The sequence below is a fragment of the Aspergillus eucalypticola genome (genome assembly GCF_003184535.1).
Source record: "Aspergillus eucalypticola CBS 122712 chromosome Unknown BO83scaffold_11, whole genome shotgun sequence".
NCBI lineage: Eukaryota > Fungi > Ascomycota > Eurotiomycetes > Eurotiales > Aspergillaceae > Aspergillus > Aspergillus eucalypticola.
In genome coordinates, this window is record NW_020290285.1 from 175,985 (window position 1) to 198,198 (window position 22,214).

At 50.8% G+C, this 22,214-nt stretch overlaps 5 protein-coding genes across 5 annotated transcripts; 4 read left to right on the top strand and 1 right to left on the bottom strand.

The window, feature by feature from the left end:
- Positions 1-3,448: 3,448 nt before the first annotated feature.
- BO83DRAFT_312100 (uncharacterized protein) lies at positions 3,449-8,612 on the top strand (the record flags this gene model as incomplete). The annotated part of the gene is made up of 8 exons (XM_025527504.1): positions 3,449-3,606; positions 3,811-3,955; positions 4,010-4,324; positions 4,376-4,503; positions 4,556-4,597; positions 5,154-5,184; positions 6,100-6,681; positions 6,768-8,612. The coding sequence occupies 8 exons, from the start codon at positions 3,449-3,451 to the stop codon at positions 8,610-8,612; spliced, it is 3,246 nt and encodes a 1,081-aa protein (XP_025388418.1).
- Positions 8,613-9,212: 600 nt separating this feature from the next.
- On the top strand, positions 9,213-9,890 carry BO83DRAFT_312057 (putative oligosaccharyl transferase subunit Dad1; the record flags this gene model as incomplete). Its single annotated transcript, XM_025527503.1, has 3 exons — positions 9,213-9,437; positions 9,552-9,745; positions 9,824-9,890. The coding sequence occupies 3 exons, from the start codon at positions 9,213-9,215 to the stop codon at positions 9,888-9,890; spliced, it is 486 nt and encodes a 161-aa protein (XP_025388419.1).
- Positions 9,891-13,564: 3,674 nt separating this feature from the next.
- Positions 13,565-16,763, top strand: BO83DRAFT_398414 (putative prefoldin subunit 2; the record flags this gene model as incomplete). Its single annotated transcript, XM_025533247.1, has 6 exons — positions 13,565-13,604; positions 13,668-13,758; positions 13,862-14,087; positions 14,605-15,868; positions 15,924-16,226; positions 16,276-16,763. 6 exons carry the CDS (start codon positions 13,565-13,567, stop codon positions 16,761-16,763), a joined length of 2,412 nt encoding a protein of 803 aa, XP_025388420.1.
- A 640-nt stretch (positions 16,764-17,403) lies between these two features.
- Positions 17,404-18,723, top strand: BO83DRAFT_398415 (alpha/beta hydrolase; the record flags this gene model as incomplete). Its single annotated transcript, XM_025533248.1, has 3 exons — positions 17,404-18,315; positions 18,336-18,368; positions 18,607-18,723. 3 exons carry the CDS (start codon positions 17,404-17,406, stop codon positions 18,721-18,723), a joined length of 1,062 nt encoding a protein of 353 aa, XP_025388421.1.
- Positions 18,724-19,670: 947 nt separating this feature from the next.
- BO83DRAFT_388351 (DnaJ domain protein) lies at positions 19,671-21,401 on the bottom strand (the record flags this gene model as incomplete). Its single annotated transcript, XM_025532754.1, has 1 exon — positions 19,671-21,401. One exon carries the CDS (start codon positions 21,399-21,401, stop codon positions 19,671-19,673), a length of 1,731 nt encoding a protein of 576 aa, XP_025388422.1.
- Positions 21,402-22,214: the final 813 nt, after the last annotated feature.

The window sequence follows — 22,214 nt, forward strand, 5'->3', positions numbered from 1 at the left end:
GGTCCTTATGATTCGTCTCCAGGAAGCCGCAGGTAATCAATTGTAGATGTGAAAGATGGATATTAACATCGTCGATTCCTGTCTGACAAACCAGGTTTAAGAGGGCTTCAGAAGTGATAACGTGGAGGATATCGCGAGAATGGAAACGAATTCGACAAGTCTATCAAAAGTCGAATCTAGGAAGAAGACATCCAATTGGACGCCCGCCGGCAGGGAAAACTGCAGAACTCGCCATGTACCCGGTGCCGCAAGTAGTCGGAGTTGGTGCAGCAGCAGAATCCAGCTGAAGCAGTGGGACGCATACAAGCCTCAGTCATGTGAGAATCCAGCCACAAAGGGGGGGAAAGGCTAAAGAGCCTTTTTCGGTGCTTTTAAGGGCCAAGATGGTGCCATTGCTAAGAGGGGTTTGGCCTGTAGGAAAGAAGTCTAAGGCTAGTGCAATTTAGTCCCCTGTTCTCTTTGGCGAGCGGAAGGCCAAAGTGGAGAGATTAGATCAAGTTGGAACTATGGTACAGTTAGTCTCCCATCTTGGGTGCACAGTAGTCGGGAAGATCCAAAGATTAATTAGTGCCCAGTGAGTGCTTACCGCATGTAAGCTACAGTCCTATATCCCTGATAATGAATTAATCTCAGTCCCAGTGCGTTGCTGGACATGGAGTGGAAGTATGCCGTTGAACGGGCTCGAGACTCTCTATACCGCTCATGACTGTCTCCAGTAGAGCAAAGTTCTCAGGCGGCAGGAGAAAAGTCTCGATGTAGAGAGAGAGGCAGCCTAGTGCTTGGTGCACCCCGTAGACGATACTTGATTAGTACTATTAGCCCCCCAAATTAGCAGCGATAACCCCGAAGTCAAAGATAGAAAAGGAAGACATCCCAAACCTGACGAATCATCGGAACCGATTTCCCCGATGCGCCGGCAGACTTCCTCCACATCCCGACCAATCAGGCAGCCACATTCGGCGGTATCGAGCGCCGCAAGGCACCACTTGGCCCGATGTGGTAATCTATAAGGGCCCGTGAATATCCTTGATTCTTTAGTGGAGGCTCGTGTTTACTGTTCATCATGCGTCAGCTTCTATACCTAGATAGCTGCTTGTCTCCTACTAACTTTGGATAGATCCCAAGCCAATGGACGTATGCAAGTTACGGTCAATATCCTTCAATCCACCTCACGGTCTTGTTTCGCCGGTGTTATCTTCCACTACCACCTGACAAGTTTGTAATTGTGATAATTTACATAATCACATGTCGAGAATGATCGCCTACCGGCAAGCTGTCGGCAGGAGAGCAGTGAGCTCAAGCATCAACCATCCAAAGCAGTAGTGGTATCTTGGAACACCAAGCAATCAATGATACGTTTTACGCTTATACGCAGCTTTTCAGTCCGCGCTGAGTGAGCTTTCCATAGTAGTTCAGTGCTTACGAGCCTTCGACCCCTTTGTATGGCCTCATTTCTAAAGCTGACACTGCGTGCAGGCCGGTCATAACTCGGTTGAGCACAGCTCAAGTAATCCGGAAATATTTTTGGGTTTAGGCTCTACAGACTCTGTACAAGCAACGTCCTCAGGATCGACTGCGTGTCATGGTCCCTAAAGTTGAGCAGCATGTCTCGGCAGCCTAAACCCGCCTCCCCGACATGCGATACTACCTTTTGTGCAGTGATAAGGCATGTTTGGTAAGTACTAAGATGTTGCTTATTGTTATGCATCCTATTTCTTGTCTCGTGTACATGACTCGCTTTCTAAAACAGAGAATGTGCATAAGGTTTGCTGACGATCAAGGAGACCCGATACCACATTGTTTTGAGCAGAGGATCTTGTCAGAGATCTCAGTCGGTTCATTCCAAAGAATTTTCGCTAGTCTTACTAAATTTCTATAGTCGATGCTGAGACAATGTGGTCCTTGGTCAGCGCCCGAGACGGCAAGCTATGGCTGTGGCTTCTATTTATGTGTGAGGGCACAATAAAGGAAAAGACTGGCAGGAACAGCGGAGAGCAAGAATAGCATGATGAATGACGATCGCCGTAAATTCTAAAGCCAACGTTCTGTTCGATGCAGCGGAGGGTTCCCCACTTTTAACACTGCAGACTCCTCCCTACCCTTACAATTAACTACTGCGTGCAACACAAAACCGTCACCCCGTCACCCCGTCACCCCGTCACATTGGTGAGGGGGCTTTGGGGGAAAAGCTTGACCGACCGGAACAGTGATTAAAACCCATTCTCGTCATCCGAGCTAGGGGTGATGACAGCAGCAGGAAGGACAACTGTCACCTGAAACTAGAGACCAAATGGATGCAGAGCGGGTAATTCAAGGAAGGCATTGGACTCTGGCGGAGAGGGGGATAAATGCCGCTATCAGACTATGACGCGGCCCCAGTGTTTAGGGCCACTTTGCACGCATTTTAGCATTATAAACTGGCGAACCCAGGACAAAGGTAAACGCCATCGGACCAAGTCATTCGGAACAGGCCGTGTGAGATTCGTCATGCTATTGGCCTGAGACTACGCACGCAAGGTACTAAGACGGGCGTCTAGCGGATTTCTAGTGTCGGTGGTTGGTAGCAGTCGACTATTAATGTAGTGCTACTAGTCCAGTCGGAGAGATCAAACCCGAGATGTCCTGGTGGACTGGTGTATTGTTGTATTGATGTATTATTGATCTCGTCCAAAAAGGGTCTTTACATGACGATTTGTGTGAACCGACCAGGGTGCATCCGTAGGTTGGACACCCAAGGAAACCGATGAAATCGCTGACACCAACGAGTCAGACAGCACAGAGCGTGGCAGATTCTTCCAGGCGTTCCAGTCGGATCGGCACGGTACGCCCAGTAAGCCCATTGCCAAGACTGGCAAGGCTGTTCAAGTTGTTTCCAAAGTTCCTTGCCACTCTTTGGGCTGGACGGTAACTGAGCACGCGACCGGGCCCCCCGTAACAGTACACAGTAAAGTAGCACGCCGGTTTGGCGGCGATTCCTTTTATTCTTTTTATACGTCTCTTCCCTGCCGATCGCCCTGGCGATTCGTGGTTTTTTTTTCTAGGCGCCCCCCATTTGCACTCAAATCTAATTTATTGACGACTATTCACATTACTCCCTCTTGTGCGCCGCACTGATTACGTCGCTCTCCACTGAATAATTATACTCTCGTTTCTTGTTTCTTGTTCAATCTTCTTCTCCCTTTCTCTTTCATTCTGACTCCTCCACACACATACATACATACATCTTGTCTCCCTCTCTTCTCGAACTGGGTGGCCCCTCCAACTTGTCTTCGTCCGTTCCCCCTTTGGCCCCTTCGGCCCCTACAACAAATCCCGCCCATTCCGGTTTTATTGGCAGCGCGGACATTCCCCGTCTTATCTACGGCATCGTGCAACCTCGGATAAGAGCATGCGCTTTACGGTCTCTCAACATTGAAAGAACAAGTATCGTCTATCGTTTCCCACCACTATGTGGTCTTCGACGCCCCGTTTGATTCTCGGCCTCTATGGGTTATTATGTGCTGTTGGATCGGCAAGCGCCGATGTCGATTTCATGAGTGTGCGACCTGATATGGTCAAGGATTACTCCGGAAAAGGGGGAGAACCGGGAGAGAAATACTTCAGTAAGTCTGGCCAAGTGCTGCGGTTGTTATCGGCTTTGTCTAACAAGTTACAGAGGAATCTAGGTATGCCATAGGATATACTCGGGCGGTGATTTCTTTTGTTGTTTTTGACTAACTCCAATCTGAACTAGCTTCCACTACCACTATGATGGACGGTATGTCTGGTCCACCACTAGTTCATTTTCACGATTGCTGATCCCCTTGATAGCTTCGCAGATAAACCTCTCTCCGAGGCGGAGACTGTTCCGCATCTGTCGGAACTCATCCGGACCTATCTCTCGACAATGGCAGACCTTGGGGCTGAAACCTGGATAATGCATGGAACTCTGCTGGCTTGGTGGTGGAACCAGAAGGTGTGACACAAACCATGGGTGTTTACGATGCGCCACCTGCTAATGGATGGATAGATCTTTCCGTGGGACAACGATCTCGACGTTCAAATTTCCGAGCCGACCATCCATTTCCTTGCGGATTACTACAACATGACCGAGCACCACTTCGAGATTTCAGGCGTTGACGGCGGCCGAACCTATTTGCTGGAGATCAACCCGAACTATGTCGTCCGATCGACCGATGACAAGCTTAACGTAATCGATGCGCGGTGGATAGACACATCGTCTGGGCTGTTTATCGATATTACGGCGGTACGCAAGGACGACGAGCGGAGGAAGAATGATCGCGAGCCTGGGGCGTTGATGTGCAAGGACGGCCATCGGTTTGATGTGGGTGGCTTGTGAACTGGTGACACAACAATGTGGCTGACCTGGGGTTAGGAAACTGAGATCTTCCCACTGCGGAACAGTTACTTCGAAGATGTTCCGGTCAAGATCCCGTTCGAATACGTTCGTCTACTAAAGAAAGAATATGGGTCGAAGTCGATGACTGCTTCCGTGTTCCAAGGGTATGCTTTTTTTTATTGTCAATCTCTTCGCTCTCACTAATGCGTGGCACAGATACCATTTCAACCAACAGACTCAAGTATGGGATAAAATGAGGTAGGTTTGATGCGCCCGAGCCATTCGCGATTCTTGCTTACATGTTTGATTTAGCCGGAAGAGGCACTTTGGGCGACGGGAGACCGACATTCCCGTTCGGACCACGCCCCTCGGGCGCCTGTTCAGGGGTTGACTGTGCGACTGTATGATATCGACCGAGCTCCCTTGATGCGCTTGTATCACGTTGGGCTTGTGTATGACGATAACGATTTGAAGTGGCCCAGCACCTAGACCTTCGACTTTATTTGCATATACGGCGTTTGCCTTCGGTGCGCTACCAATTCCGCATGTTGGCTATATATGGCGTTTGGGAATGTTTCTATATATACACTGGATCTTGTTTGTTTGCTCTGGGACATGGGACATCATGGAATACCGTTTGAAAATGTGGTCGCCCATAGTTAAATGGGCTGCTGGGCATCAAAGCCCGTTGTGTGGCTTCTGTGAACATACTATATAATTTAACTTACTACCTAGTAGTACTACACAATGGTGTGAATGTATATAGTGAAGGTGTGTCTCAACTACATTATAGTGGTGTCTGCGATCGAAATAGAATTTACTCTTGTGACATCCTTGCTGTTTTCGTCTTGGCTCTACACTATTGTCAGCAGCCGACTCTCAAGCTTGGGCACTACTACAACGATCTCCTATTGACGAACAAGAGATGATCAGACATGAGCATCTGTCATTAAAAGTTGTATAATGCACTCGAATGTATGAGAGGGACTGATTGTTCCTTCTAAAGAAACATCCTGCAGATAGATACCAAGTTAGGCTGGACCACAACCTCCTTCGCAGACCACCCGCAGATCATCCGCGGATTGTCAAGTAGACTGGTGCAGTTTGAAATAAGTACAATCGGAAAAAGCTTGGGCGTCGGGAAATAGAAGCGTGTTGACTTGGCGGACTTTGGGGGTTAACTCCGAGGTTGATCTGATAACTACAGAGTCCTGTGTGTGGTCTCCGGTGGTGACAATCAGCAGCCCTGACCATCTGGATTGGCGGCACCTCGTCAGTGACGTGTGTCTGTACACTGACACTGCATGATCGCCCCAAATCCCGCAGCCAACAAAGTCCGAGAATGGCGCCGTCTCCATCTTATCCTTCTTTATCCTTGGCAACTACTGTAATTCTTGCCCTACACCTCCCCATCCACGTGATTGTCAGATGGGATTAGTAAAGCAGGGCTAGACATGACCAATCACAGATCGCTTAACCAAAAAGCGACGGGTCCAGATCAGGCCGGGTGTAGCCAATAGCGAGAGACCATCCATCCCGGGGTTCCACTAAAGTATGAGTCGATGACTGAAGAACCAAGTCAGGCGCGACAAGTTGATAATTCATCTAACCATTATTGTTGAAGTCAAATCCTTTATTTCTCACTCTGCTCTTCACAACCGCTCTGTTTCTGTTTTCCATGTCCATCAATCGTCTCCTGCTACACATTCTCCTTGCGTGAGGATGAGGTTTGGTGGGGCTCCTGTCATTATCAGCAACAGTTCCACGCCATGTCCACTTCGTCTATGATCTCACTCTCAGCCCCATCGTCCCTCTCGCCCAGGAACGGGTCTGACGTTGTGCCTGGCCCGCATAGCAGCCACGACACCCACGGCATCCCTTCCCATTCCACACAGGACCACAGCTTGCGCAGCTGCATCACTTGCCGTCGGAGAAAAGTTCGCTGCAACAAGAAAACCCCTTGCTCCAACTGCGCCAAGGCCGGCATCCAGTGTATCTTTCCCCCACCAGGAAGGGCACCGCGCAAAGTTAAACGACCACAAGATGCGGAGCTCCTGTCTCGCTTAAGGCGCCTCGAGGGCGTCATTGAGCATCTCAGCGAAAAGAAAGCGACCGGTGCTGCGGTGTCATCTCCTGATACGCCTTCCCCGCAGGTACAACAGCATCCTCAAAATCCACCCGCACCCCCGGCCAATGCGCAGGCCTCGGTGCCTGAGGGTGATGGTGATGGCTGCCCGCTTCTTATGGATGCAGCCAAGCTGGATCCTACTAGGCCGGTAGCGCCGCGGAATATTGAGCATGAGTTTGGTCGATTGGTTATCGACGAGGGTCGAAGCCGTTATGTTAGCAATCGATTCTGGGCGAGTCTCGGAGATGAGGTGATTATTCCTGTTTTCTTCTTATCTTGTATTGATGCTAATGTCGATAGATCGAGGAGCTGCAAGATATTCTAGATCCGTCGTCTTCGGACGAGGAAGACTATCCGTCTCCTGAGACATCGTCAAGCCATTCGGACAACCATGATGGGTTTTTATTCGGGTTCTACTCCGTTTCACACTCACTACACGATTTCCTACCGCCGAGATCCCAGATTCCCTTCTTATGGAATACCTGGTTGGAAAATGTGGCGCCCTTGATACCAATCGTTCATAAAGCAAGCGCCAGGCAGCTATTCACTACAGCTTCCCAAGATCCAAACAGCTTGGATAAGAATTTTGAGGCGCTATTCCTTGCAATGTGCATGGTCGCGGTTATCAGCATGTCGCCCAGCCAGTGTTCAGTTCACCTGGGAGAAGAGAGGGATGTGCTTGTCAAGCGATACCGGTTCGCAGTCGAGCAGGCGCTTTCCAAAGCGGATCTCTTGAATACTCAAAATATCACTCTCTTACAGGCTGTGGTCATATTCTTGATAGGCATTCGTCGAGAAGATGACACCAAATTTGTCTGGTCAATGACAGCGCTTGTTCTTCGCCTTGCGCAAGGGCTGGGTCTCCATCGTGACGGCACCAACTTCGGCCTGAAGCCTTATGAAACGGAGATGCGCCGACGACTGTGGTGGCACATCTGTTTGTTAGACATCCGGGCAGCAGAGGATCACGGATCTGATGCGCAGATTCATGAGCGATTGTACGATACTCGACTGCCACTGAATATCAATGACGAGGACATCACGCCGGACATGAAGGAGCCTCCTAAAGAGAGAGTAGGCTGGACTGAAATGACATTTTGCCTGATTCGCTGCGACATTACGGTTGCTGTGCGTCGAGTCAGCTACACTTGTCCTAACGCCCCTTTCATTTCAGCAACCCGACAGCTCAACCCTGATAACTGCTCCAAGGTGATTCGGGCGATCAACGACCGCATTGAGGACCGATATATAAAACACTGTGACATGAATATTCCGATTCAGTGGGTCTGCGCGACGATTGGTCGCCTCATCCTGACCAAACTCTGGCTTGTCATTCATCATCCGATGACCCGACCTGAACGGGGCTTAACGTTGAGCCACGCAAATCGCGAGAGCTTGTTTGCTACTTCAGTGGAGGTGGCTGAGTTCCAGCGACTGCTGGATGGCGACGTCAAGACGTACAAATGGAGCTGGCTCTTTGCCACAAACATGCAATGGCATGCCATTGCCTTTGTGCTGTCAGAGCTTTGTGTCCGCCCGCTCAGTCCTCTTACCGACCGGGCATGGAAATGCGTGAGCACCCTATATACCGAGTGGATCAAGAACAGCAAGCAGCGGAAAGGCATGCTCTGGCGTCCGCTTTCCCGCTTGATGAAGCGAGCAACCGCGTTCCGAGCCAAGCAAGAGGAGATGCGCGCGCAGATGAGTTCCGGCATGATTGCAGCTCACGATGTCACTGCCCCGAATTGCCCTGGAATTTCTATTATACAGCCCCCAGTCCTGCCCCGAGCACTCGACTTCCAGGCTTCACCAACAAACCAAGAGAATGAGCCCTTACATGGTGTGCCCGAGAACGGCGGACTCGATTTCGATCTGCGCGACGGACCGGTTAGCGTGATCAAGGATCTATTCCCCGACACGGATTGGCTGAACCCTGCCACAGCTGCCAACATACAGCAGGAGTGCTCGGGCGCGTCGATAGACACGCTAGTGAGGCCGGCGGAGCCGAGCGAGACCCAGCAGGAGATGCCTAATGCGAATCTAAACTGGGAAGAATGGGATCAGGTGATGACTGATTTCCAGATGGACCTGCAAGCGTCCAATACGCAAAATCCTTTTGGCAATGCCCTGGACTGGCTTGCTTGATGAGGATACCAGTAGTGTTGATACCTTGATGGCCCTGGTGGCTATTATCGGCATCATGAAGATGCCTCTGTACTGAATGTCTCCTCTCTACACGACTACCAAAACCTCTCCATTCACGATAATGAGAAATTTAGCTAGGAATGAGCTAAAAGCTAATGATGAATTATGTATGTACTATGTACCTTGCAATGCAGCCGAGGCAGTACTTTACCTGTATACCTACATAGTAGGGAGTATAGCAACACTAAATGAACATAAAATATCCTATTAAATCCCTAATCAGAACCCCATCATTATTCTCCCCTTAAATTCAAACAATCCAGCCAATTATTTCTCTAATAGAACAATAACAACACCCCCGATCTATACATCACGTGACACCGCGTAACAACCACCCGCCCAGGACAGGCCAGCTTGCGTAACTATACCTCCACCTACCTCCCCTTCCCAATCCTTCTTCGCCCTCAACCCAACCCCGACCTCAATTCCCATTCTCCTCGATAGAAAAGAAACAGAGAAATACAGATACACAACATGGCCCCAAAACGCACCGCCGCACCAGCAACAACAGGCCCCGTCCCCGCGCCCTCACCACCTACCATGCCCTCCGCATCATCCTCCGCACCCGCAGCATCCTCCTCCTCCCTCTCCTCCGGCCCCAAAACCCTCACCCAGAACTCCTCTATTTACGACATCGCCCACACGGTCTGGCAGCAGTATTTGGCTACTACGCCGCAGCGCACAATGCTGCTTGATGCGTTCATGGGATTCTTGGTGCTGGTTGGTGGTGTGCAGTTTGTTTATTGTGTCGTTGGGGGGAATTATGTGAGTTTGCCCATACATTCTTCCTTTTTTTCTTTTTTGGTTGGTTTGGGGGGAAAAGAGAGGGAAATATCTAGGTGTGGGAATTTGGCTAATGTGTTTGGGGTACTTACACAGCCGTTCAATGCCTTCCTGAGTGGTTTCTGTGCCGCTGTAGGACAGTTTGTTCTTACGGCGAGTTTGAGGATGCAGACTAGTAGTGCTGCTACTTCGTCTTCTTCTTCTTCGACTGGTGGTGCGAAAGGGAAGGGAGGGAAGAAGGTTGTCAAGGGAGATGCTGGGGAGGAAGGGAGTGGTATTTCGGCTGAGAGGTGAGTTTAACATTTTTACTTTATTACTATTGACTTAGAAAGGGTTGGAATTGTGCTAACTGGTTTGGTTTTGTGTAGGGCATTCGCGGATTATGTCTTTGGGAGTTTGATTCTGCATTTCTTTTGTATTAACTTTATTAACTAGATGCTATCGGGTCTGGTATGGATGGATTATGTTTGAAGTGTGGGTGTGCAGCGGATATGATGGGAAGAGGGTGGAAAAGCAGAACGCTGGATATGAAGTGACAGGTGAGGATAGGATAGGATAGGATAGGATAGGAAGGGTGCATGCACGCTGTTTCCCTGGTGGAGTAGCCTTGTCCGGTCTGGTTCCTATCCGGGTTAGAGAAGGTAAAACAAGTCGAGGATTTGTTATTGCGTTATGTTAGCTAGCTATTACTATTTATACCTGTGTATCAATGTATCGATTCTACTGTTTACTCTCAGCATCGACTCTCATATAGCAATGATATCAGCTAATAATCTATTCATATATCCCTGGGTATAATATATCCTATATTCTACTAGTATAAATCAAAAAGCCCGTCCCGGTTTGCGCTTGATCTGCGGCTTCTTCACCACGCTTCCGCCTCCGCTTCCGCCATTGCGCGCACTACCACCACTACTACTCGACGCCGTCACACCTCCTACACGTCTTGCCGCCGCGACAGGCCTCCGTACCACAGATCCCACTTCGATCTCCTTTCTGCGTCTGGTCGGATCGTTCCTCTCCGCTTCGCGCTGCTTCTCCGCTGCGGCGCGTTCGCGGTCCGCCGCCATTTGGGTCTCGATCTCCACGCGCCGGTTGAACTCTTGTTCCGTGATGCGGCGCTCGCGCTGAGAGTAGCCCTTTTCTTTGACGGAGTAGAAGACCCCTCCGAGTTCGGCGAGCCACTGTTACCGAATGTCATTAGTACTTGACTTGTATCGGGGTATGTGATGGAATCTGGTGGACTTACATGTGGATCTACAGCAGTCACGGTAGACATGTACTCCTTACTGGTGAGAATCAATTCATGGTAGACCACGTACTCCGGGACATATCCCAGACCGTAGAGGGCACTGGTCGGGTGGAGTTGCATGCTGACGCTGGTTCGGAGGTTGAGGAACTCGCCGATACCCTTGACGCGCGCGGCTTGGTGGTAGAAACCCGAGCAGATGCATTTGCGGATCTCGTCCCAGTCGGTGCCGCAGCTGACCAGGGGCATCTTCTGGACTGTCATGATGTCGTGCAGTTGGTCTCGCACTTCGCGCGCCCGCCGCAGGGCCTTGGCGTGGAGGAAGTGGCGTGTGCACCAGCCGTCGGAGTAGCCATTTGCTTTCCATTGCGTGTAGACGTGGAGGAGGGTGAGGTGGTCGGATTCCGGGACGAAGAATTTCTCGCGCGCAGCGTCGGATTCTTCTTGGCGCTCTTTGGGGCGGTAGAAGACGCTGGGGACGGATAGCATGGATACGATGGTTAGCATCTCCTCGCTGCAGCCGTAGGTCTCTGCGGCAGTGATGATGAGCTTTGCGAGCGGGGGATCCATTGGAAATGGTGTCATCTGACGTCCTAGTGGGGTGAGGTCACCGAGGTTGTCGAGGGCTCCTAGGGACCAGAGTTCGAAGAGGGATGTGGTAATTGTTTCTTGGGGAGGGGGGTCCATAAAGTCGAAGTCGAGAAGGTCTTTGACGCCAAGAGATTTGAGGAGAAGGACGGTGTTGGAAAGACTGGTCCGCTGGATTTCCGGAATCGTTTGCAGGTATAGCTCGTTCTTGTACGCCACTTCGGTATACAGGCGATACGCCTTGCCCGGTCCCGTACGTCCTGCTCGGCCAGAACGCTGGTTGGCATTGGCCTGTGATATAGGCGTGATCTGCAGAGTGTCCATGCCCATCTTGGGGTTGTACACCTTCAGCTTGGAGTAGCCCGAATCCACGACGAACATGATACCGTCAACTGTCAGACTGGTTTCGGCAATGTTGGTGGCAACAATGACTTTCCGCACGCCAGGCTCTGCCCGTTCGAAGATTTTGGCCTGTTGCTCGGCAGGCATCTGACTGTAGATTGGCAGAATGCTCAACTTCGGCGGATCGTTCAGTAGCTTTAAGCGCTCATCAACCAGCTCGCATGTTGCTTCAATATCTTCCTGCCCTGTCATGAACACAAGAATATCACCAGGACCTTGCGAAACGTGGATGGCCAAGACCTGCTTGACCGCGCTGTCAACATAGTCCTCGCAGGGCGTGCGTGAGAAATGGGTATCGACAGGGAAAGTTCTTCCGGGGATGATGAACTCCGGTGCGCCACCGTAGAATCTGGAGAAGCGTTCTGCGTTCATGGTGGCCGATGTGACAATAAGCTTCAAGTCCCTGCGTCGAGCTAGGACTTTCTTGAGAAGACCCATGAGCACATCTGTGTTCAATGCTCTCTCGTGCGCTTCGTCCATGATGATACAAGAATACTTGTCGAGGTCCTGCTGGACAAGTGACTCTCGTAGAAGAACACCATCGGTCATATACTTGATGACCGTCTTCGGGCCTGTGCAATCTTCAAAACGAATAGCATACCCAACTTCATCACCAAGATCCACCTCCATTTCCTCACTGACACGCTTAGCAACACTCATAGCTGCTACTCGACGAGGTTGCGTACACCCGATCATGCCAAACTTCGAATAACCGTCCTCGTGCAGGAACTGTGTCAGCTGCGTTGTTTTTCCAGACCCCGTCTCACCAACCACGACCACGACCTGGTTATCCCGAATGACGCGCAACAAATCCTCTCGGACCGCGAACGCCGGCAGGAATTCCCTCTGCTCCCGAAGCGTCTTGCTCTTGCTGAACGAACTCTGTCCACCTTCATCCTTTTTCAAATGTTGGGCGAACTTGTTTCCGCTCTTGTAGGCATCCTCCACTGGCATAGCGACCGCACTGTCGCCCTCATCCTCCTTTACACCCATGAGGTTTCCCAGCGCTGTTCCCGCCATCGTTGTCGCCTCCTGCGCTTGCTTCTGGCGTTCTCGCTGCTGACGTCGTTCGCGAACCACTTTGCTCCCTTTCCGACTGAACACAGCCATGTCACTCTGCGGGTCTCGGACAGCTGAGATAGGCTCGAGCTGTTTGGTGAAGATCGTGCGGCCATCGAGGAAGGGCGGACGGAGGTCATGGACCAGCAAATGAACTCGGGTGCCTTCTTCATCCTCGGGCATGAAGTCGCCATCGAAATCGCGTCTCTGGGCGACACCAGAGGTGAGCATGCGGTTCGTTTCCCAGTTGTCGATATCCTTGCGCTTTGCGTCGCGCAGCTGTGGCGGGAGATTGGAGCTCTTCAGCCTTTTGGCTGGCGGCTGGTCATTGGAAGCCATGATGGCGTGTGATTGATGATCGAGAAATACGATCGCTTGGTAGAACAATTGTTGAGCTAAAGCTTCGCAGAGGGCTACAGCTGTCTGCTCAAGCCCTCCCGCCGATAGTTGGAGAAGATGCAATCACCGCGAATTGCGGATTTCCATCGTTTCTATCGGAGTTGCGACAAACACTGCAAACATCGCCGCCCGCTTCGTCACGTGTAACATCCCCTCCCAAGAACAGGCAGAAGATGGTGTAGATAGCATTAAATCATGAAATAAAGCTCTGGTAGTTAGTTAGTTAGATAGTTAGTTGTAGTCAATTGTACTGTTTATATCTTATTCCTGCATTACTCGTGGTTTGTTCGTTAGCGACGCAGACATACTAGTTGCAACAGAGCGACGCCGCAAGCACCGCCGATCCATATCGAAACTCCCCGCATCGCAACTCCGGCTTTGCAACTGCAACTTTCAATCAGATTTCGACATCATGGCCAGCCAAGCACAAGTCAACCCCAAGAGGCAACAGGGTATGTCTTGTATCTATCTTGTTTTCTGTTGCCGTCTGAAGAAGCCAAGCTGATTCGAAGCAGAGCTCCAGCTCCAATACTCCAACTACAAAAACACGCTACAACAATTGGCGCAGAAGATCGGTGATATCGAGCAAGAAGCAGAGGAGCATAAGTAAGCTGGCCTATTTGGAAGTTCTCTTCCTGTCGAATTCTGCACAATCGTGCGCCAGTATGCGCTTGTTTGGGAATGGCAACTAACGCACACTCAACGCTAGGCTTGTTATCGAAACCCTCGACCCCCTCCCTAAGGATCGGAAATGCTTCCGGATGGTGAACGGTGTCCTGGTTGAACGGACAGTTGAGGACGTCCTTCCGTCTCTCAAGACAAATTCGGACGGATTAAAGCAGGTGTTGGAGGAGCTATTGAAGCAGTACAAGTCGAAGCAGACGGATCTGGATAACTGGAAGGTAGGCAGATTGTTCTCTGGAAAGGAGGCCCACGTATGTGGGATGCCGAATGGATTGCTAACAGTTCTGTCGCTTTACAGAAGAAGAACAACATCCAGGTTGTACAGCCTTAGAGCAACGGTGCTGGTGTTTTCTCACGGTTTCTGTATCCTCTTCATGCAGCGTTACACACTGGAAAATAATATTTTTATAGTCAAAACATGTAATTCTAGACATCCGATCTGCTATCTTATAATAAAGTAGAGAACACTTCAGATGACGGTGTAGGACATACAACAAGACTTATATAGACTAAGTACCATCATTATAGTCAAACCAGTGGGTGGCTGCTTTACTAATCTGCCCTTCCGCCAGTCTTCATCTACAACTTCAACTGAGCCGACAACTTAAACATATCCATCACCCAGCATCATTAAGATGAGATCGCTTCACCACGCATCTATATACTGGAATATGTGATAGCATGTCACAGCGCCGTCAATTTTCCAGTTGCGACCCATGCCGTCGCTCCAAGCGACGCTGCTTTTCCGCCTCTCCCCGAGGGGAGAAGTGTATCAACTGCCAACGACTGGGCCATTCATGCACCTTTGACTTTGCCAGATCTCGGAAGGTAAAGCCTAAGCAAGACCTAGTGCGGCCTTCCCCGTCGACAAACAGCAATGAGCTACCACAAAATCCACTTCTAGGCTTTGGTAGTCCTGATGGTTACTACCAAGCCGGTACCACGCCCCCCGGGGATACCCTGGTCCCGGGGCTCAACCTCAACGAAGGCCATGATACACAGAAGGGCCATGACGATATCATGGACCTCTATCTGGTGAATCGAATGGCGTCGGATTTTGTGCCTCCAGTGCAAGTATCAAGCGAGGCGCAAACGTCCGTTCGCAGCAGTCTGACGGACAGAGTGTCCTACGCGATGCCGTTACTTGCTGGTAGTTCACTGACGAGTCCTGTCCGCCTGCTGAATTCCAAGCTGGATGCAACAATCTTAGATGATCGCCTGGGAAAGATTTATCACGCGATCATTACGGGATGTGCTTCTCGGTTTGTGGATTACGACTGCAATTTGTATGCAACGGCGTCACGCTACCGACTGGAAGGTTGGAGTGAACAGCCCTCGCAAAGACAAACGCCTGCTACCTTGGATACCTCTATAAATGCTCCTTTTCCGGACACCCCAGCTTCGGTTACACCGCTGGATGCCATATCTTCTCCGGATTCCGGGATGCCACTGAATGACCTCTCCCGCACTTTTACTGTTATCGGAGCCGTCCGTTTCCTTGATCATTTCGCGGGTCTCTACGGCAATCGAATCAGTGTGACTGCGCGTAAACAGTCTGATGCTGCATTGAAGTCAGTGCTTCGCACGTTCTCCCTTCAGTGGCTGCCTACCGAGAGTAGATTAGCCGGCGACAGTATCTTGCAGGACAGTGTTAAGGGGATACCCACGAGCGAAGCACCCCAGAACGCATTCTACGATTCTTGGTCTCAGACAAAGGAGGTTCTCGAACAGGCACAGTCTGTCCGGTCGTTCAGGGTTGTCTATGCCATTTTGCTTTTTGGTGGCATTACCGTTCCGACTAAAGCTCCAGTCGAGTCAACACGCAAGTTCCTTGACAGCGGCCTGCAAAGCCTTTGTCCTTTGAATGAGCTTGTTAGGAAGCACTGTACTACTTTGGGAGCTCACTCTATATACAGTGGTCTGCTGGAAGCCAGTTTGAATGCTGTGCATTGGGGCGGATACATCCGTGACCTTGGGGCATCGCTCACCATAAATCGTCCATGCAGACTTCCTATTCCGGGTCACACTAAAGGTAAGCTCACTGTTCTGGGCGGTTAGCCTTGGATATCCAAGCTGAACTCGAGTAGTGCTTTTCAGTACCGGCTCGACCTTGTCCACATTCGACTGGTCGAATAACCAAAATCTTCCTCCCGGTCTGGATGACAGCATCCCAAGTATCTGTAAGAAGGCAGTTGCTGAGGCGTTTTACATATGCAGGCAGATAGTTGAGACCAAGAATTCACTATGCTGTGATCAGTCTTTGGCTTGCATAGAGGATGTCACCTCAACAATGGCAACCTTGAACAATTTCGACAAACAGTTCCGCCCGTTCATTAACTACTGCATCAACAACCTGGAGTGTCTTTCCTTACACTCTAGAACAGCTTCTGGTGGGTGCTCAAACTAGCTTATGTGTCCACTTACTGACAAATTGAACAGTCTCGCTCGTATTATTCTGGGATCTGAGCATCCTCATCCTAGCCGAGGCGGTGGCTCTCAGCAGGGGGAGCGGCTCTGTTGACGACACTATCATCACTAATATGCGCTCCTATCAGGCTGAGGCAGTCGCATCGGTCACAAAAACTGTAGACCACGTACTCTCGCTACCGCCAGACTCTGCCTTCAATCTTGAAAACGGTCTTGATGCTGAAGTCCCTCTCATTGCCTATCACATTACCCCGAGTTTAACGGCAATGGTCTACCAAAAGACCATTGAAACTTTGATGGACTCTCAGCAATCACCGCTCCATACCGGAGAGACAGCCGACGAAGTTTGGCAACGGCAGGTTGATATCGTGCTGAAAGGCCTCAGCTCACTCGGTGAGACCGTCGGCGGATCCGAGGCGACCACAAGAGTTTTGCAGTCATTATTGCCGCGATATGGGGATATACTTTCTGAGTGCTGGACTTCTGATTTCAGCACTTGACTGGTGTTTAGATCACCTGCGAAGTACAGCGGATCTGATATGCGACGTTTGCTATAAGTACAGGCGAAGCTAGAAACACGATTGTGGTTCCTCTGCGGGCATTCCACCGACTTTTATTCCGTGGCTAGGGGGGAGAAAAGCAAATGTGAAAGCTCTGCGATCACCAAGCTTGGCTTACTTGCATCGTGTTGAGGAAGCTAGTACTCTTATCCCAACCAGACGAAGGATTCTGTTCTGGCAGTGAAGGTAAGGCCACCGCAAGCACCCTAACTCCCCAACAACCGCCTGTTTCCCAGTAACTAATGCCGCTACTAGCAAGAATTATTTGAATATATGGATAGAACAGTGTGTCTCATAGTTCACCTGTCACTATGCGGATACGTCATTGGAATGCTATCGGATCCGCTCTGTCGGTTCCGACCATCGGTTCCGCAACCCAGAACTTTTCTCGAGATGCAGTCTGCTGATCCTCGATATCATCAAACAATTCTTAACATTCCAGAACAACAATCAATCGGCTTACAATCTTCAAAGGTCAGACACTTACTATACTCAAACAACAACACCACTACACAGCTTCCACACGAGCCCCTACTATCGCGGGAAATAATCCCTCGTCCTAACTACTATATAAACTACAATGCCTACTAGTACAACCTCCACCCCCCTCCCAACCCTAATCTTCATCCCGGGCGCCTGGCACCTCCCAACCTGCTACACCAAACTCATCACTCACCTCCAAACCCACCACCCAACCCTCAACTGCACGACCATTACCCTCCCCTCCACAACAGGCGACCCCAGCGCCACATTCAAAGACGACCTCTCCGCCGCCCGCGCCGCCATCACCCACGAAACCCTCCACCACGGACGCAACGTCGTCCTGATCGCACACTCCTACGGCGGCATGGTCGCCAACAGCGCCATAAAAGGCTTCACAGTCCCCCAAACACCCACATCCGGCACCATCATCGGCCTAATCCTCATCGCCTCCGGCTTCACCCTAACCGGCTTCTCCTTCATGGACCCCTTCCTCGGCCACCCCCCACCCTCCTGGCGCGCAAACCACACCACCGGCTTCGCAGAACTAGTCACTTCCCCCCGCGAACTCTTCTACCATGACCTCCCCGAGGAAGAAGCCCGGTACTGGGTCTCGCAGCTCAGACCGCAGAGTTTGAAAGCGCTGTTCGAGGGCGGTGAGTACTCGTATGCGGGGTGGAAGGACGTCCCATGCTGGTATATCGGGACGGAGGGGGATAGGGGGTTGCCGGTGCTGATGCAGCGGGTGGGTATTGGGATCGCGAGGGGGATGTGTCCTCCGGGATGGAGGGTGGTGTATCGGGAGGTGGTGGGCGCCAGTCATTCGGTTTTTCTGAGTAGGGTGGAGGTCGTGGGTGGGTTGGTTTGGGAGGCTGTAGGGGGGTTTTTGGGGAGGAAGGATCTTGGGTTCGAAGGGGACGGAAGGAAAGGGGTGGATGATTATTGGAAGAGTCAGGGTGTGATTGTGCCTGAGGCGGATGTTTGGAGGGTGTCGACGTGGTTCAGGTATGGGGTACCGGCGGCGTTGGGGAGGGGGTCGGGTGGGGGATTGGGTTGGTTGGATGGGTTAGGGGGTGGTGGTGGTGGTAGATTAGATTAGATATGTTAGTCTGTCAGTATATATATATATATAGTAGTAGGTGACATGGTCTGATGTATATGTTTATTTATGGGTTGTCTGATTACGTTCGAATCGGGGGTTTTTTTTTTATATTTGGTAGTTGGGAAATACTATCTTCTTCGCTCTTATGGTGATAACTTAGTAGCCCTCGGTGTATGTATGTATAATTATGGCGGTGTATAGTATACTTCAGAATCGAAAGAATCATACTGTCTATCTCTGCATGATGAAATTCAGGTTGTCTATGCCATCATACTACTTCTCTCTATCATCATCTCATGTGTATCAACTACTAGATGAACGTGTGATGTATGACTTCACCGATAGAATCGCCAGGAAGTATTTACCGCAGATACTACTACTACTACTACCTACATCATATCATATCCACACCAGTGGAATGATAGGTAAGTAAGAACTATCCTCCATCAACCTATGTACCCAAACCTCATCATCAGCCTTAACGATTGGGACACTAGTATTTCCTCGAAGTTCGAACAACTAATAGTTATATACTTATATACGAACTGCATAGATACCCGATCCCGGGGCAGTTCTTCATGCCTAAGAAACCTAAAGCAAGAAAAAAGGATTAAGAAAAAGGACAAAGTCAAATATTTCCATGTCTATGGTTCGTCTGTTTGTTTCTTTCCTCTGTAGTGAATAGGAGCGGGCAAATGCAAATAAAAGCCCACCCACACATTTCAACATCAATTTCGTCATTCGTGATCGTCATCATGTACTCCTAAATGTGTTCAGCCCCACCGCCGTGAAAGTCATTCATGGCCACACCATCCCAAAAACTAAACCAAATAATCCAAAAATAATATAAACCAAAATGCAACCAACAGGGTAGATAGATAGCCCTGGTCCGTGCGCCGACTGAGTGGCGGATGTTGTTATAGTAGTAATAAAAACAGGTATATCGTAGTGGGAAGAAGAAGGGGGAGGCGAAAATATCAGAATCGAAAGGGGGTAAATGACAAAATTATGACATGGTACTCATCGAACATGGACCGTATACGCAAAAAAGTGATAGCTGGGAGGCCGTGGCATGTATTGACGTCCAACGATCAGACAGGAAAGACGTCAAGGCATGCGGGTGCTCAGAGACTATCGACGAAGAAAATGAGCTTCTAGAGCGGGGAGGGTGTGAGGGTAAGAGGGTGGCTTGCTGTTGTCGCAGCCTGAGTAGTTCGACAGATGCGGTCAGTTGTAGACCTGACTTCTCAAGTCATCATTGACACTCATCCAGCATATGTGGATTGCCGCCGTTCAGGGGGCGGAACCGGGTACTCCCCGTATGGCTGTCGCATGTAAGCATCGCGGGGTGCGATGTAATCTGGTCCCACCTCTCGCGCATACCTGTACTCTTTGTCTTTGGGCGAGCGAACCTCGCCATACACAGGCCGGCTTGAGGAGTGCCGGGACACACTGGGACGAGCAGCAGACTCATAGCGCATGTGTTCTGTGGGGTAGGCGTAGGTGCTACTCCGAACGGGAGGCTTCGGCATAGGGCGTTCTTGACGTGGCGGTGAACCCCCCCTTGCGTATCTGGGGGACTTCTGGGGTAGCGGTATGCTGGGTTCTCTGAGCACGGTGTCCGGTTCCGTCACAATCTTGTAGCGAGTCGACTTGGGCGGACTCTCGCCGGTTGCCATCTCTGGTGTGCCCGGACTCGAGTAGCCCGAATCGTACTTGTCCGTTCGCAGTTTCGCGGTCCGACTCGCCTCATGAACCATGTTATGCAGTGGATTTTCGCGGCTCATTCTCCTGGGGCGGGAATGGGTTTGTGCAGCGCTCGCAGAGCGCGAGGGCTGAAGGGACGGCCGGACAGAAGACGGAATCTTCACTGACGGTGAAGTTGCCGCAGTTGGCATGCTAGGTACCTTGACTTCGTAGGATCGGGCTTGGGGCCCGAGCTTCTCATATGATCCATTGCGAGAATTACTGGTCCGAACACTTTCCTTGCTCGGTCGTTTTGTGCGGCCCGAGTGTCGTGACGAGGAAGACTCTGGATCGGCGGATTCATAGCCATGATTGCGCGGGGGCGAGCGGGAGGTTTGTGGACGTCTGTCGATTTCGATTGGAACGGATCCCTTGGAGCGTTCAATGTAATCTTTAGCGGTGGTGTGTAGCTTGTCATGCTTCGACTCATGCTTCGATTCATATTCATCCGTGTACTCATCGTCGTAGCGGGTCGACGTGTGCCGGCGCGGGAGATCCGCCGGTCGGGATTTGCGAGAAGATGCCTCCCGGTTGCGCCTTTCCGAGGGGCGCTTAATCTTCACATAAACCGTGGACGAGGCGCTGGAGTCAGATGCGCCGCCATCGTCTTCGGAGTCGCTGTACGGAACGGCCCGCTCATACTTCTCGTAGGCATCCCGTTGTCGTTCCCTGGTACGATATTTGGCACGACTGCTGTGGGTCGTCCTCGAGTTGTCGCGAGCCATATCCCTCGCCGCACGAGTACTAGGGCCATCATCACTCTTGCTCTTCTTCTTCTCGCTCGGGGGTTTGGAGGAATATCGTTTCTTATACTCATCGTATTTTCGGGATGTTGAGCGCGACTCTTCGGAGAATTGGAGGTCGTCATCGGAATAGGTGGCTGCATCAGCCGGCGTCCTCTCCTCGTAGTACCGTCCGTTGCGATACTCGCGAGGGGCGCTGGCGCGCGGGGTGGCATAGGCCGAGGTACCATTGACCGGTACGCCTTGTTCGTGCATTTGGCGACGCAACTCAGCCAGCCGAGCTTTCGCATCGTACTTGGCCCTTCTCGTCTCATCCGAAAGCGTCTCGTAAGCCTGCTGCACCTTCTGAAATTCGTCCTGAGCCTTGCTTCTCAGCGACTCATCTTTGATCTTGTCGGGGTGACATTTCAACACGAGTTTGCGATGAGCAGATTTGATATCCGACAAGGCCGCATCCCTTGCCACCCCCAACACTTCGTATGGATCGATATCTGGCGCGGCTGCCATGATGGTCTGTGTAAGACACTAGTGAAAGATGGGGTAGAAAACATATAAACCAGCCTCAATGCAGGATCAACAGATGATTTAAATAGAGAGTATGATGCTAAATGCAGAGCGACAAGAAAGCGACAAGTGCCGCGGTGTGGCGTTGTATAAGAAAGCGTGGAGGACAGCAGAAGCGGTAAGTACCTGAACGGAGGGAGGCGAAGCCGGAGGGTTGCAGCGATAGCGCGGATGTGTAAGGTACGCTGAGATGGACAAGGCGGGCGGATAGACGGCTCGATGGGGTGACGTGGGTGCTCGACGATCAATGGCGCATAGTCAGGATTGTCCCGATCGGATATGCGGCCAATTCATGGAGAAGGCCGGCGAAGACGAAAGAAGGGGAAGAAGCAGGATGACAAAAGGGTAGGGTGAAACCGGCAGGCAGGAGGGGGAGTCAGTCGTAGTGAATTGGGATGTGAAATTAATGAGTAATAATGAGTAAAAGGAGAGACACGGGGAGTTTATGATGAGTGAGAATATGAACCATGCAGAATAAAAGTCACTAGTAAGAGTCTGGTTTGGAATGTGCAGCGGGTTTAAACCAAAGAGAGGGACAGAGAGGGTGGAGGGGAGGGGAGGGGGAGGGAAATGGCGAGGCAAAATAACCCAAAATAATAAAGAATTAGTTGGTAGGTTTTAGGGATTGGTTACTGATGGATCCCCAAGTTGTATGGCAGGAAGATTCCCAAGTACGTACCCAAGAGAAAAAGTAAGAGGGGAACAGCTGGGGGCAGTACTTGGCCCGGGTAATTTCGCCCAGCAAACCAGACCCGA